Source organism: Cibotium barometz, chromosome 62 (assembly GCF_041138505.1).
Source record: "Cibotium barometz isolate CiBa-2024 chromosome 62, ASM4113850v1, whole genome shotgun sequence".
NCBI lineage: Eukaryota > Viridiplantae > Streptophyta > Polypodiopsida > Cyatheales > Cibotiaceae > Cibotium > Cibotium barometz.
The window spans coordinates 15,120,768-15,137,986 of NC_141107.1; the positions used below are offsets into that span (position 1 = coordinate 15,120,768).

The following is a 17,219-nucleotide window of genomic DNA, read 5'->3' on the forward strand; positions in this document are numbered from 1 at the left end:
CATTTCTTGCCCGTCAAGAAAACCATCAAAGCTGATCATATGGTAAAGCTTTTTCTTGCTAATATTTTCAAGCATCATGGTATGCCTAAATCCATTGTTGGAGATAGAGATCCCAGGACTACAAGCCTATTTTGGAGGGCTTTGTTTGATAATATGGGTACTAAGCTTGAGTTTTCATCAGCTTATCATCCCCAAACGGATGGCCAAAGTGAAGTTGCAAATTCAGCCGTGTTGGATTTGTTGAAGTGTTATGTGGCAGATCAAAAGAGTGCATGGGAGAAGTATCTTCCACTTGTTGAGTTTGCCTACAACAATACAATCCATGCTTCCACAGGAAAGGCTCCGTTTGAGATTATTTATGGCAGAGTGGTCTTGCCACCCATCCTTCGTACAAAGGATGAGATTTTTGCAGCTGATGAATATGTTCGTGACTTGGATGTTGCCTTTGGTCAGGTGCGGACAGCCATTGCAAGATCTCAGGATAAGCATAAAATGGCTGCTGACAAGCATAGAAGGGACATGGAAGTCAAAGAAGGTGATTGGGTATTGCTGAAATTTGAGAAGGCTAGGCTTCGGAAGAGGCCAGGACGAGAAGGATCATATCCTAAGCTTTCTCCTCGTTATTATGGACCCTTCAAGGTGATTCAGAAGATCAATGAAGTGTCCTACAGGCTTGCTTTACCTAGTCATTGGAAGATTCACAATGCTTTTCACGTGAGTCTATTTCGGAAATATGTGGGGCGAGATCCTGATGAGCCTGTCACAGAAGATCCGCCAAAAATTGAAGAGCTTGAGGAGATCCTCCAGCCAGAACAGATTGTTTTTCACAAGGAGAGAAAGCTACCTGCAGGAAAGCTTTCCAGGAGATACCTTGTGAAGTTTAAGAATTATTTGCCTATTGATGCCAAATGGGTAAATCAGGATTATTTTGCAGATTATCCGCAATTGTTGCAGGCATATCTTGAGGCTTTTCAGTTGAGGTTAACTCTTTAGAAGCCCGGGGGGATGTCACCAATTGGCCGACCATTTGGTCCATCTCCAGTTTTTGCGTCTCGTTCACTTGAGGCCAGGCCAGTGTCTCGTGTGAAGAGGCCAGTATCTTGCTGACATGGACGGGAGCCAGACTGGTGCCACCCGTGTGTTAGCAGGATGGTGTCGTATGGACGGGAGCCAGACCAGTGCCACCCGTGTATGACCTGGACTGTGTTCGACCCATGGGACTGTCACGCCATGGAAGAGCCAGTATTCGTGCCGTGTTTTGCCTATGGGACTGTCACACCATAGGGAAACTCGTGCCTGGAACCGTGTCTTACCTATGGGACTGTCACTCCATAGGAAGACCAGGTTTTTATGTTTTTATGTCGTGCCAGTTTTGTGCCGACAGATATTTTGTACTTGTTCCATGAACGGGAGATATGTCCATGTTACTATTTGCACATGCACACATGTTTTGCATGCTTGAAACTGTTTTCGCATGACATGTATTTGTGTGTTTGCCTGCTTGACGTGTTACTTACTGAGCGGGGACGCCTGCCAGTGAGTCGTGAAGTCTGCCCTGTATTCTGACGAGTTTTGGTGCATGTGAACAGGTGGTAAGTATGTTGCACATGTAGCTTTTAATATTTTATTCTAACCCTTTATTTTATAAGGTTAGGTGTTCACATTTATTTAAAAGTGGGCAACCCCTTTGGGCACCCACTTAGGGGCCAAGGTGGGGAGCCCCACTTTCAAGTGAGTGTGGGGGTGGGCATGGTCACCAACCCCCACTAGTCCCCCTTCATGCATGCGTGGGAAAACTCCAGTTGTAACTCCACATTAATTTTATTAAAAAAAGCATCAATCGTTTTCTCTCCTTCAAGCGTGGGCATCCATCGCTTCTATCTGGCGCATGTTCATCAACCAGCGATCATCTTCTCTTGCGCCTGTTTTTCCCCAGGCGGCTGGCTGCAACTGCTTCTGTACCCTCTGTACTGCAGGCTGTACCTTCTGTACTGCAGGCTGTGTACCTTCTGTACTGCAGGCTGTGTACAACTTCTCTCCCTCAAGCTGACGGCGGCGCTCACAGTTCTACAGGCTGCTGCGTACCTTCTCTCAACAAGGCATCTACACCATCTCTCAGGCGACTGCTGTCCCTTCAGCAGGTGGTTGCATATATACAGGCTGCGCTGCCTTTCACTCCTGCACACAGTCGTGGGTCTCCATCTACAGGCGGCTGCCCACCATCTACAGTTCACTACTTGCGCCTGTTTCTTCAGCAAGGTTGCCCACAAACTACAGGCGGCTGCTCACCATCTTTCCTCCACGCTGCAGCCAGGCGGAGGGTATTCCTTCTCTCACAGCAGGCGGCTGTGGCCTTCTTCGGTGGTACCTGTCTTGGTGGTTCACCACAAGGCAATTGTTTCTTCAACAAGGGTGGCCTCAACGAACCACAAGTATTGGTTTTCTATCAACCATCTACAAGTAAGTGAATTTTCAGATTTAAATAAAGTACTTTGTATTAAATCTGCTAAGGGATTCATTCCCTCTACGGCCACACCCGTTCGGTGCCGGGTTGTCCAAGCTCTATTGGAGAACCTCGGTCCAAAGGTGCTGAGATCGGGAGAGCCAGGCGTTAGTACGAGAGCGCCTGTTTGTGCGTGGTCTCGGAACACCAGTGAGGCGCTCTCCGCGGAGTCCAGTGAAAGCACAGGACCGTAGCGATTGGACCACACTAGTGGTCGTTCTGCTTCGAGCTTCTACATCGAAATTCGAGCCTATTTGTTTGGTACTGTTTTCATATGTACATGGACATTATCTGGTTCTTGGAACCCATGGAGCATTGTATTTATTAAATACTCCCAATAAATATATCATATATTGAGGGGGGGGTCGGCCCGTTCCGGCCCCAGTGCTGGTGTCCATTTTTCCATTTCATTTCATTTAAAATTCAAGTTGTTTTAAGTTGTCCATTTCATATTTGTGGTTTTAAAGTTGTGCTATTAAGCGTGTGGGTGTCCAACGGAGTCTTTCCCACTTGACGGGATCGGTTTCACAATGTACAACTGTCAATGTCTTCTGGATGTCCAGAAAAAAAACAAGGACAAAATGATTGAGAGATATTAAGCGTCTACTAAAGACCCAATGGGCCTATGAGACCAAAGTGGTATAATAATGTCCATGGCATATCTCATCATGGAATGGAAAATAAAACAGAATGAAAACGTAAATAAAGCTATCTCACTGGGATGATACAAAACTGTCCATGGAAACTCGTCATGGAAAACTAAGAACATAAAAACATGGGAGCAACATCAGCTCCGAGTAGATGGTATACCACTCTCCAAAATGTCAAGCATGGGGTTGATGAGTATGGCCGAGAGGTCTCCCTCAACTATGTCACGTGGAAAGGTAGCTCGATGGCGGTGGAGCATGTCGTGGATCTGGAGCTGATGAGGTGATCGTGGCCGACGGGGGGGTCGAGGGCGTCGGGCACGCTGGAGTGCAGAGGCTCAGTCCGAGGTAACTCCTCTCAGGCGAGGCTCCGGTGGAGGGTCCACAAGATCGAGAGGAGAGAGAGAGAGAGAGAGAGAGAGAGAGAGAGAGAGAGAGAGTTGTATTAACGTCTACAAGGTTCCATGAGATTACTTGGGACCATAAGTAATACAATGGTACCATGGATATACTGAGCCATTGAAGAATTGAAAAGGAAATGAGAAAATGGAGAAAAAAGACCAATGTGTGTATACATCCAGATAGCGGATGATGATCCTATGATCCCTCCTCAGCAAGTACGAATCTTAGGGCAGAAAGAGGGTCAGGCTTCTGATGGGAGCATGTCATGTCTGGAGAATCTCCCGGATCTGTCTGCGTGTGATGGAGGGTCCTGATGGTAGGGTTACATCTTGATTGAATTGGGAAAAATATATACACTACATTTATGTCTTTCTATAGGCCTTCAAGCCCTAAACAATGACATCATTGATTCAACATGCGTACCTCCTTTACCCTAAGAGCTATTTACACACAAAGCTACAAAAGAGTGACATCTTTTCAGAAAATATTTTTATCTAATGGTTGAATGGTTGGCTGGTGTAGTAGTAACAAGGAAAACAAGTGATTAAGGAAGCCTTAAAAAAAAAAAGTTATGAGGATTTTTGTTACTGAAATTATGCCATTCAGGCAGACATCTTGCGGGTGTAGTGCAGCAGGAAGTTAAAATAGAACCAGTAGGGGGCTAAGAAATATCATAGGTGGCCACACAACCGTTGAGTTCTCACTATCATCTCTGATTGATTAATGTTCAAATTTGTAATCATTGCAGGTGATGTGGTTCTTAAAGATCTGCAGCTGAAAGCTGAGGCTCTCAATTCGTTGAAGCTTCCTGTTACTGTTAAAGCTGGATTTTTGGGATCAGTCACATTGAAGGCAAGTTCCTGAACTATTCCGCAATGGCTAAACTACAGAGAAAATATACTTTCCGCAGCTACTATCTATATCCATTGTAGCTTAAGGAAGATATGTGCACATGGTCAGTTGAAAGAATCTGTGCAATCGTGGCATTTTGTTTATATGTAAAGACTGTAAAATTACTTTACATGATGCGTCAGTTTTCTTAGTACTGCAATGGTGCTTCTAAGGAGGTGGGCAGTCTAGAATGTTTGTGTGTGTGCTATTTTAATTCTACAATGGAATTTTGGGTTGTTGGTAAGTGTCTCATATTGGGAGGTCTTGTACCTTTTGGTCAACACTATATCTGCATTTGTTAGCCTGTTTACGATCAAGTGCCAAGCATTTTGTTAGCCTGTTTACGATCAAGTGCCAAGCATTTTGAATCGAATTAGTGGATTGTAACTGCTCAACATAAAAATGTAGATAGAAGTTTTAATTGATGTGGTAGCACAGTTGTTTGCAGCTTGTTGACTTCGGATGTTTGGTAACTTGGTGGAGCGACTTTTACAGGTTCCTTGGAATCGGCTTGGGAAAGAATCGGTTGTAGTTCTTCTAGATCGCATATTTATTCTTGCTGAGCCTATTCAAGATGAAAGGACCTCTAAGGTACGTCGGCTTTGGCTCAATTACTTTAACCCTTTTTGTCTCATTCTCTTACATATTGTTCTTATACCTTCTACCTGGCAACCCTTGTCTTAAAGGTGAGAAATGGGAAAGGTTCTCCATTGTACACTGTAGCTGCTATAGATGGTTGCCACCTTTTTCTTTGTGTGCAGCTATTTCCTCCTCTCGCTGGGCCAGCACCCCTGCCTTTTGGGTGCAAACATGCTTGCAGCACGCACCCGCCTCTGCTCCTCATTTTGCCTCTTGCTGCTCTGAGTGTCGTTAATACTTCCGGTGTCTCTCTGCCTCCACTGATCCCACCACTTTCAGCTTCCACTACCCTTTGCTCCTTCTATGGCTGTCAGTATGTACTGCCAGTGCCTCACTGAGCATTTTTGTAAAAAAGTTTTAATAGGGTTTTTAATCTGGAGAATATGAATACATGTCTGAAAAGTACTCTGCATGAGCTTTCTGGTAATATCTAATACGTGCAACATTAGCAACTGATGTGGCACTCTCAGCTTCCACTGCACTTTGCTCCTATGCGTGCCAGTATGTACTGCCATTAACTGTGCATTTCTGTAAATAGGGTTTGAATTAGGAGAATATGAATACGTGTCTGGAAGTACACTGCAATATGTGAAACATTAGCAACTGACGTGGCTGCAGCAACAGCAAAAATGCCATGCCTTTTTTTATTTGGGGGGGGGGTGGGTGGGGCTGGTTCCTAGGGTGTTGCAACATTTGGGACAAGAAAGGCAATATCTGGCAACTCCAGAAATTCTGGGTATGTAAGCATTTTTATTTTAGGACTGTTCTAGAGGCTTGTCTTTGACTTGCCTAAAAGATCTTAAATCAAAATAATCGTCAGATTTGAAGCTAGAATCTAGTAGATACTTATAGGAAAAGATTTCAGCAATTGATGATTGAAATTGTTGGCAATTTCTAGCATTGTTTTGTAGGTTTAAATAGAGAGCTTCTCTCCCTTACGTGTAATGAGTCTTCAGCCTCTTTCTACTAAGTGTATAGTGTCCAGATTTGCCATTGTACATTTTCTTTTAAAACAATTCAAGCTATTTCTCTCTACGAACAATCTTTTGTTTTTGCAATCTGAAATTGCTCTGCTCTCCATTCTAGTAATACAGATTTTCATTTCTATTGTATCTAGCATGTGCTCAGTTCTTTGGTATATTGCTCTCAGTTCTTTGCTATATTGCTAATGATGTCCAAGGAGTCTAGAGCATAGTAACAGGAAATGACTGTTTTCTAGCCAAAATTGCGGAAACTCCATTTCTCTAGAGGCATTGTTCCGTTTCTGTTTCCTGCTTCCTAATCTCACCTAAGGATTCTTTGCACACTTTTTTCCCTCTGGTTTTTTCGCAATTTGCCTTATTATCTTTTTTAAATCATAATCTATCCCAAGTTTCTCCTCTAATTCTCTCAACTTTTTCTCATCATTTTTATTTACATCTAGCACATGACGTTCAAGACAGCTGTTTCCGTTTCCTAGTTTCACGCCATTTCCATTGCATGCAACTATGTGGAGCCCTTGGAGCCACTGGAACACTAGTAGTGGATTTCCTTAAATGACTGAGCATAAGCGTGAACCTTTGCCATCCTTCTCGTAGAGGAGTGTTGGTCCTGCATCCATACGTTTTCTGACGTGACCATATGAAAGATCTTCAAATCCGAATTGAACAAATGCAAGATCCACTACAAAACTTGTTTTGCCTTCGAGCAGTTGCAGAAGCAATGATGCTTTGATTTCTGTGGAGCCCCACACTAGCCACAAGAGGTAGGGTGGTCGACAATGGCAACTTGCCATAGTATGGGTCTTTTGAGCTTGTGGGTTTGCCCATCGTACCTTACCTCACTCTTCTACATGCACTATACATTTTTTTGAAGTACCTGGCCTTCTTTTCTTGATTCCACCTTATTATTACTCAGCTCCATTTAAGAGACCTCTTTGAAGGTTGGACCAATAATAGTACCATAGTTACATGGTTGCATTGGCATAGCGAAGACTCTTAGGACAGTTTGGTGATGCAACCGACATATTTCAAGACTTGAGGGTGATGCATTATCCACATTTGGATGTGGGGGTTGAGGAGATAGCTATTGTTATGCTCATGCAAGTGCAAATTTGGATGGCCAAAGGCAGATGGACTAGGTCGGCTATAAGCAAGAAAGTTAGGTTTCTAAAGCTCACAGATCTTATAACGCTACTGGTAAAACTAGTTGAAGACAATCATGCAGTAGAGAGGGAGAGAATCCCATGGAGACTGGAAATCCATCACTCTCAACATGGCATCATTGTTTGCTTGCATTGACTCCCCTCAGTGATTTTGCATGTTGATGGGTGCAACTACTTCATTTGGAAATTCAAAGTGAAAAATGCCAACTTGTGAGAAAGAAATTGGACAATATAGAGAAAAAGATCATTTGATTGTTAAACATACAGTAATGAAAGCGTGCTATTTTAGAGTACTAATATGCATAAAACTGAATATATAGAGAGAATAGCAAGAGAAGAAGAGAGACGGCAACCGAAGAATTACTTTCTCAACCTAAACTATTGCATATATCAAATGATTGACTGAAAATTCGCAAGATCTAAATCCTAATGTGCATTACTCTAATGCTGGTCTGGATTGAATTCTACTACTTTCTTGATTGGACCTTCTCTCTCTTGGCTGCACTAGAAAGTCTTGTAGAAGATATGTAGAATGGGAAATTAGAAAACCTTTTCAAAGAAAAAATCAGTTGGAGGTGGGGGGCCAAGTATCGGGAGGTCACCCATCCCAGTTGTGTTCATGCCAATGCGTGCTTAACTGGAGGTTTCCACAGATTGGTCCAGCCATCCCAACCCCAAAACCTTAAGGCAATGGAGACCTCAAGTCTATCCATTTTGTGGAAATCTTCTAGTGCCACACTTTGGCACCACTTTTATTGTCCAATAACCCTAGTCAGCGAGCCTTTGTAAGCCGAAAAATAATATCACAAAAGTCACTATATGTGTTCAAATTGCGCACAAAGTTACCCAACCCTTGGCTCGTCATAGCGAGGCTGGTTTATAGATGTTTAGGTTGTCCAAAATTTTCCCCAAACCAGCACATTTTTACTCCATACTGATTCACCCCGTACAAGTATCCTCAACACTCATGGCACATGTATGTGAGGACGGATGCATGTGACATTACCATCCTAGGGATGCCGATGTCGGAATGCACAACGGAAAATGAGAGAATTTGCTGTGAAAGAAAATGCAGAAGTGTAGAGAGAGAAGCTGTATAAACTCTGCTATATACACAAGATCCGGTACAATACTGATACAACCAAGTGTGGGGGGCCATGGGGCAATATATATGGCCAAGGGTTGCTGGTCGGCTAGTAGAGAACAGGTCGACAGCCCATGAAAAAACCCATGATCGGGAAACAGTCCAGTCGGCTAGCATATATGGAGTGGGCTAGCCACAAACAAGTCGGCTAGCAAACAAAGAGCCCCTCCTGGTCGGCTAGCAACACTACAGCCGACAGCAGAACAAAACTGTCAGAATACGCAGCGGAGATGATGACCAGATATGGGAACACGAGCAAAAAAACGCATGCAGAAAAACAGCACAAGAGAGAGAGAGATGTAGGCGTGTAACTCTGCTCTGATATACACAAGAAGATCCTGGTATGATACACATGTGGTATGGGGGCTGGGGGCCTATTTATATGCCCCCAGAAGGGCAGTCGGCCTGCTGAAAAGTCCCTCCACGACTGTAGCAACAGTCGGCCAGCAGCAGCTGATAAGGCCCACGACTGCATACATCCAGTCGGCCAGCATCACAGGGGTCCACGACTGATGTCTGGGCAGTCGGCCAGCTACTGGTTCTCCAGCCGCCTCAGGGCTGCCTCCCAAGCCACAGAAAAAATGGAAAAAATAGGGGAAAAATGCAGAGTGGGGAAAAATGATAAAACACCTCATAAGGGCGGGCACACCCACAACAAAGGCCCTGGTGTATAAAACTGGACAGGAGATGACTTCTAACACCCCCTCTCAGCTCTTGGCTGTGTAACCAACCACTGGGAGCTGGGGTGCCGCCTGAGCAAATCCTGAGAGAGCGACTTCGTGAAGAGGTCCACTGTACTGTCCTCCGTCGAACAGAACTCTAGCAGGATGTCATCAGCAACGATCTGTTCACGAACAAAGTGCCTCTGGATGACCATGGGTTCCTCCAGTGGAAGCCCAAACCTGCAATGTAACCTCCTCCTGCTCCGTAAAACTGCTCCTGGGCCATAAGTAGATCTCCTCGTGTCCGGATCTCCTCCCCAAACCGAGTCACTCCAACCGTGGAGTCAGACTCCATCCAACAATCCCCCTCCTGTGTACAAGAGTCCCTGATCCTTCGCATGCCGCAGAAACCACAGGAAACGCAATCCTGCCTCCCAAAGAGACATCCGCAACCATGAGCTCAACCGCCTCATCAGGAAGCTCCCATCCAATCTGGTGTCCATCAACCAGATCAATGAACCATACAGCTTCTGAGTCACAGAGACATCACACTGCTCACAAGGATCAACACCTGTTACGGTGCACAAACAAGTCCTGGAAACCTGATGAAACCTGTCAACCACCCCCTCTGAATCTGGAACCACAAAGCCTGGAGAAACCACCTCCTTTTGCAAGTAAGCACCTGCCACCTGCCTGGCTTTCCGAAAGGTCCCTGTGGAAGGAACATCCTCAACTACTGGAAGTTCTATGTCCCGAACACTACGAGACATCAGAGCATAAGTGACCTGTTCAGCTTCCTCTGACTGATGAACACAAGAACTACCAACATCAGTACTGGAAAGTTCCTGCCAACTGCTGCCATGTACTGGCAAGCTATCCACCACCTGGAAAGCCCGCACCTGCAGCGTATCCACACTTAAGTGGCCATTACCAGACTGCCACTCATCACAACCCTGAGGACCTGGGAGAGAGAGTGCTGAAAGCTTGTAAACTCCATTCTCCACTCCACCTTCCCAAACCACTTGGCCTGTTGCTTTGTCCCGAAGAGCAACAAAATGCTCATCAAACACCACCCGTACGCCAGTCTTGCAAACCTGATGCACTGACAACAGAAAACCAAGTGCCGGAACATACAACACCTGGGAGGAATGCTTTCCCCCTCTGCCATCGGGAACTATCTCCATCCTGCCCTCACTGTGAACTAGTGGATGTATCACCAGTAAGAATATGACCAGAAAGCCTGCAGAGATCCTGTAAACCGGAACGGGAAGGAGTCATGTGCCTGGAAGCACCACTATCGAGAATCCACTCCCGAGTATCCGTTGCGGAGAGTCCTCCAATCTCCTCCCTGCCTGAAGAAAATGAAACATCGGTGTCAACCACCTCCAGGTGCACAAAAGCCGGAGTCTTCATGATTGCTGCTGAGGAATCTTCACCCTTCTCGGTCTTCCGCTTGGGACACTGCCTCCAATAGTGGCCTTTCTCGCCACAATCATTACAGGTCCTCTGTGCCTTCAGTTTCTTGCGGTCAGCGTCGAACTTCTTCTCAGAAGACTTCTCCGATGAAGCCTTCCCTTTGCCCGAGTTACGGCCTTTCGACCGTTGGCCAGTAAAGGCCTCCGAACCTCCACCCTGAGGAGGGTTCGTGAATCGTTCCTCCCGGTCCAGGACCATGGGCACAAGCTCCTCCCACGTGATGGTGCTGAGCCTGCCACCACTGGTAATCAAAGACGAGTAAAATGCTGAGTACGAAGAGGGCAAGTGTGACAGCAACGTGATGGCCATGTCCTCTGATGATATCTCCTTCCCAGCCTGAAGAACTTCTTGCTGAAGAGCCTGCAGCTTGTTAATATGCTCCCGCATCGTCGATGACTTTGCAGGGCTCATAACCCGCATCTGTACTTCCAAGGAAATCCTCTTCATGGGCGATACCCTGTTGTAAAGTGAGGCCAAATGCTGCCATATACCTCTGGCCAGCGTCATATGCTTTACATGATTGATTACCTGTGGTGTGCAGTTGAGGAAAATAAACGAACGGACCCTGGCGTTGACACGATCCCACATCTGTGTTTGGGCCTCCCGGTCCTTTCGGATGGACGGTAACTCCCCTTCCCCTACTTCCGGCCATGGAACACCAACAACGACGAAATCGGCGAGGTCGTAGGACTCCAAAACAGATTCCATCATCACCTTCCATATGCCGTAGTTGCTCCCGTCCAACTGACGGTCCACCGGGAACGTGGGGAGTGTCGGGATCTTCACATGTCTCTCGGCCATCTCAAACAGATCTGCCATAGCGGGGATGTACTCTAAAAAGGGTGGGTGGGTGGGAACAAAGAAGAACTAAAACCTGCAAGTGGCTGTCCAGCAAATCAGCCTGCCTTCCTCTTGCACCTTCTCTTCCCGATCAGCCCAAAACAGTCCACCAATCAGCCACAAAACAGTCCCCCTCTTGCTCACACAAATCCCAAGACCTATCTAGAGCCTAGGGCTCTGATACCATGTCAGAATACGTAGCGGAGATGATAACCAGATCTGGGAACACGAGCAAAAAAACGCATGCAGAAAAACAGCACAAGAGAGAGAGAGATGTAGGCGTGTAACTCTGCTCTGATATACACAAGAAGATCCCGGTATGATACACATGTGGTATGGGGGCTGGGGGCCTATTTATATGCCCCCAGAAGGGCAGTCGGCCTGCTGAAAAGTCCCTCCACGACTGTAGCAACAGTCGGCCAGCAGCAGCTGATAAGGCCCACGACTGCATACAGCCAGTCGGCCAGCATCACAGGGGTCCACGACTGATGTCTGGGCAGTCGGCCAGCCACTGGTCCTCCAGCCGCCTCAGGGCTGCCTCCCAAGCCACAGAAAAAATGGGAAAAATAGGAGAAAAATGCGGAGAGTGGGGAAAAATGATAAAACACCTCATAAGGGCGGGCACACCCACAACAAAGGCCCTGGTGTATAAAACTGGACAGGAGATGACTTCTAACAAACAGGAAAAAAATGGACAATGAGGAAAAATGGAGAGAACTCCTATCCGGGTGGGCACACCCCCATGGGTCTTACAAACAGGAAAAAAATGGACAATGAGGAAAAATGGAGAGAACTCCTATCCGGGTGGGCACACCCACAACAGAGGCCCTCACTCCCTACTAAGTAATATGGTACAGACAGGAGATGGCTGCTAACACCTCCTCTCAACTCTTGGATGTGGAACCAACCCCAGTGAGCTGGAGTGCTGATGGAGCATCGCCTGAGGTAGAGACTTCGTGAAGCGGGTCGCTGCATTATCCTCCGTCGAACAACAGATAAGCAAGATGTCACCAAGCAAAATCCTCTCACGAACAAAGTGATACTGTATCACTATGTGCTTGGTTCGGGCATTGAAGACTGGGTTCCGAGCAATAGCTATACAACTCTGGTTATCGCATTGAATGACCGTGGGTTCCTTCTGTGGAAACCCAATCTCGCCAAGTAACCTCCGCAGCCACACAAACTCGCAAGTAGCACCACAAGCAACCCGGTACTCTGCCTCTGTAGAAGACAAGGCAATAGTTGGCTGCCTCTTGCTGCTCCAAGAAATAGCTCTTGAGCCAAGGGTAAATCTGTAGCTTGATGTAGGTCTCATCGTGTCTAGATCTTCTCCCCAATCTGAGTCACTCCAACCTTGGAGTCTGACTCGGTCATTTGTTTTCCCTCTAGTGTCATAGAAGAGTCCAAGATCCTTCGTACCTTGCAGATACTGCAAGGTTTTCAATCCTGCGGCCCAATGAGTCTTCAAAGGTGTCTGCATGAATGAGCTCAACTGCCCCCACTGGAAAAATCAAGTCCAATGTGGTGTTCAACAACCAAATCAATGAACCAACAAGCTTCCAATACAAGGAGGCATCAACCTCCAGCAACTCATGAACATACCGCTGCTAAGAAAGAAAGAACCTTCTTTGGGTCTGCCAAATCTCCAATCCCAGAAAGAAATGGAGCAAGCCTAAATCCGTCATCTCAAACTCCTTTGACAAGGTAGCCTTCGTCACAGCTATGTGCTCCACATGACCGCCAGTGAGAATGAGATCATCCACATAAAGGATAATCAAGGTGACCATACCGCGTTCCCGAAAGAGATACAAGTTCGGATCTGCAACTGATCTTTGGAAACCCTTCCCGAGAAAGAAGGAATCAATCTTCTGATTTCAAGCCTTGGGCCTTCCGTAACCTGTAAACCATCCTCTTTGATCCCGGAATCTCAAAACCTGGAGGTTGTTCAACATACACCTCCTCCTGCAAGTCACCATTAAGGAACACACATTTTACATCCATCTGATACACCGGCCATCGTTGAGAAGAGGCAAGGGCAAGAACTGTCGGAATCGTGGTCATCCTCGCTGTTGGTGCAAAGGTGTCCTCATAGTCGATGCTAGGCCGCTGAGCATAGCCCTTAGCCACAAGTTTGGCCTTGTGCTTGTCCACCGACCCATCCGATGTATACTTGGTCTTATAGACCCACTTGACACCAATGACTGACTGTTTAGACGGCTGCGAAACCAACTCCCAAGTGTTATTCTTCTCAATGGCTTCAGGTTCCACTTGCATGGCTTTCCTTCAAGTCTCGTGACAAAGAGCTTCCTTAACGGAAGTGGGCTCTTTGTCCCGAATGATAGGAGACATCAAAGCATAGTTCACTTGTAACAACTCCTCTGATTGACTTTTATCACGAACTCTGTGCGATCTTTGAGGTCCATCCTCTATGGTCCACCAGGAGGGATACTGCATAACACCTAACTCCCGAATGGTGTCCAACAACCACTTTGGTACTCGAATAGAATGCGGAGCCTCTTGCTGCTGTTGGGGCTCATCTCCAATCTCGGGCTCAACCTCTACAATTGTTTGAGGCTTGAGCCTTGCTAGTTGGAACAATAGCCTGGGAATCATCCTCATACTCATCTGGTTCTCCAAGAAGTGGGGGCTCATCAATAGTGGAAGCTGGAACATGCTCATCAAAGACACCATCCCTGTTGACAACAACCTTGTTCCGCTCTAGGTCATACAACTTGTAGCCTTTGGAAAGAGAGTTATATCCCACAAATACAAGCTTCTGGGACTTCGAGTCAAGTTTCCCCCATTGCTTCTTTGGAATGTGAACATAGGCATCACTCCCAAAAACACGGAAATGGGAGACATTTGGTTTTGTGCCGAAATAAGCCTCATATGGAGTCATCTTAGGTTGAGGGTGTGGACAGTCGTAGCCACAGCCTCTCCCCAAAGTGGACGAGGAAGATCATGATGCTCCAACATCGTCCTTGCCATCTCCACCACAGTTCAGTTCTTACGCTCAACTACATTTTTTGAAGGCGATCTTGTATTGGCTAGCTCCCGCTTGATGCCATGCTCTGAACAAAACCGCACAAAAGCATTAGAAGAGAACTCCCCTCCTTTGTCAGCCCGAAGAGTCTTCACCTGCAATCCAGACGACTCCACTATAACATGCTACTCCTTGAACTGAGCAAAAGCTTGGTCCTTCTGGGAAAAAAAATAAACCCATGTAAACCTGCTACAATCATCCACAAGCAGCATAAAGTACACAGAACCTCCCAAAGATGGGGTCTGCATAGGTCCACACAAGTCAGTGTGTACCAACTCGAAAGGTTTCAAAGCCCGCTTAGTAGCCTGCTTTAGAAAAGATTCCCCGTGCTGCTTACCACGGATGCAAGAACTACAGTGTCCTTGTCTACTGCCAACATCTGGCAAGCTATCGACCATCTGGGCACCATTGGAAAGAGGAGATTGAGCCGGACCAAAAAGCTAAAAGGCTCTTTCTCAAAAAGCAACTCTAAGGCCAAAAAGCAAGGCCTTAAAGCTAGAAAAGCAATGCACCAAAAGTTGAGTAATATTTTATTAATAAAAGTAAAAAGAGCAAAAGCAAAGGCAAAAAGAAAAAAGGCAAAGCAAAAGCATGGACAAGCTTTTGGCAAAAAGCAGAGCCCTTTTCAAGTATAAAAAGGCTTGAACCTCTCTTGTAGCATCATGAAGGAGATCGTGGAGTGTGTGTGGGCATCATTCTGATCATGGAGAGCTTCTTCTTCGCCATCAACACCTTCTCCAACTTGCTTTTCAAATGTACGGTTAGCCCTAGACTTGTATGGGCATATGCATGGGCGATATGGATGCGTGTATGGAGCTGTACGGACATAAATTTCAAAAACCCTAAAATTGTCCCATAAACCCTAAAAACTGCTTTTTGGAGGTTTTTATCACCAAAAAAACCATTAAAACAAGTTTTATATTAGTTTTCTTGCTAGAAAGAGCTTTTCCATGGTTTTCTTCATCGACAAGGTTGTAGGAGTTGTGGAGATTACTCATGGGAACTTGGACTACTTGAACTTGGATATGGAACATAGAGCTTGGACATGGAGCATAGACATGGAGAGCTTGGACATAGAGCTTGGGCGTGGAACTTGGACATACACATGGAACTTAGACATATAACTTGGACATGGATCTAGACTAGGTTTTGGATTTGATTTAGACTTGGATTCATTGGATTTGGATTTGGATATTGGGTTTGGCACTAGCCTGGTGAGAGTTACTTGTGGGTCATCCCTATGGTGTGCTCGGCATCACAGATCTCGTGCATCGACATCAATATGGACTTGGATATCCTGCATTGGCATGTGTGTTTGTTTTGTATTCATCGATTGTATTGATCCTGGCCAGCATGCTCGTGGATTGTTCCTGAATAAATTCTTGAAAGAGGGCGGGGCTTGTTCCCTGCTCAATTTGTTGTAATGTACAAGATCACTATTCCCTTCTATCTCTCCCCTCTCTCTCTATATCTCTATCTCTTGGACACGTGGTTGAGTCTGTCACGGCACGCCCCGCTGGGCTTATAGTGGTATCAGAGTAGGATTTCTCTTGAAGAAACTTTCTTGGGGTGACAGAGCCATGTCGAGAGCAGAGGGAGACCAAGGGCCTAATGAAGGGAATAACTATAAGGCCGAACCAGGACTTTAGGATGAGAACCAGTGTCATCAGAAGAGTATCATGACTTTCAGCAGTTCAAGAGATTTCTCAGAGACAAAGTAGTCGTTGTTTGGAGACCCAAGAGGGAACATGACCAAAGAAGTGCTCAAATGTTTGAAGATTTCATCAATGATCAAGCCACCAAAGCCAAAGGAGTTGAAGCTGCTAAAGCCTATCTTTGGGCCAAAGGAGTCACAATTGCAGGAGGATCTAGAGCTACCTGCTCTATTTATCATGGAGGAGACAAGGAAGCTACTCCTAGGTCTACTCTTTCAGATGCAATTTCCTCAGGACAAGTAAGGGAAAGGAAGGCAAAGAAGCGAGAGAGATCGGAAGAAAATCAGATTGACATCATGCTAGGAAGTTCACCGAGTGGTTTGCAGTGGTGTTTAGCCCTTGCATATTTTGACAAATAAAGCCATGGAATCTTTGTGGACCAAAGCTGAAACAGAATTCTTTTGAAGCATTGAGACTTTATGCTAGCAAAGGACCAGTGTTGGATATTCTAGACTTTTTTTTGTGGTTGAACATGATGAGCTTGCATTGGAGTAGTCTTGAACCAAAAAGGCCATGCTGTGGCCTATGAACGTCAAAACCAACAAGGTAGCAGATGCATTATCTTGGAGAGCCTTGAGCCATGAGGTTTCTATAGGTTACCGTATAGATTTCACTTTGATGAAGGATCCTTATGCTACCAAAGAGGATTTCAAAGATGTTTTGGAACAGATTGTAGAATACAGATTTGGTGACTTTTTATGTCATTAAGAAGGGTTTTCTTATGATACAAACCCAGGTCGTGTGCAACACAAGGAATTGAGGCCAAAGTAATGGAAGAGTGCCATGCTCCTCCATATATGGGACATAGAGACACCTTGACTACAGTTCAAGGCTTTGGAGAGCTATTTCTATTGGCCTACTATAAGGAAGGACATTGAACTTTATGATTCGAGAATGTTTGTTTTGTCATAAGGTCAAGTTTGATTGACAAACACCAGCAGGATTATTGCACCCATTGAATGATCTATGGGGGAATATTGCTATGGATTTTATCTTTGGATTGCCAAAGTCAGGGAATGCTGATATATGGACCTTTCAGATTACCAAGAAGATCATTGGTTGGACCTTTCATATCATTGGAGGATGCCTTCAATGACAATTTATGGAAACCATG

At 45.6% G+C, this 17,219-nt stretch overlaps 1 protein-coding gene across 1 annotated transcript in view; it reads left to right on the top strand.

Moving 5' to 3' along the window:
- LOC147604175 (calcium-dependent lipid-binding family protein) overlaps positions 1-17,219 on the top strand; it is a 228,966-nt gene that overhangs the window by 17,597 nt on the left and 194,150 nt on the right. The window contains exons 4-5 of the mRNA XM_086795561.1: positions 4,301-4,404; positions 4,939-5,034. Coding sequence (XP_086651687.1) covers positions 4,301-4,404; positions 4,939-5,034 — 200 coding nt within the window. The remainder of the gene's footprint in view (positions 1-4,300; positions 4,405-4,938; positions 5,035-17,219) is intronic.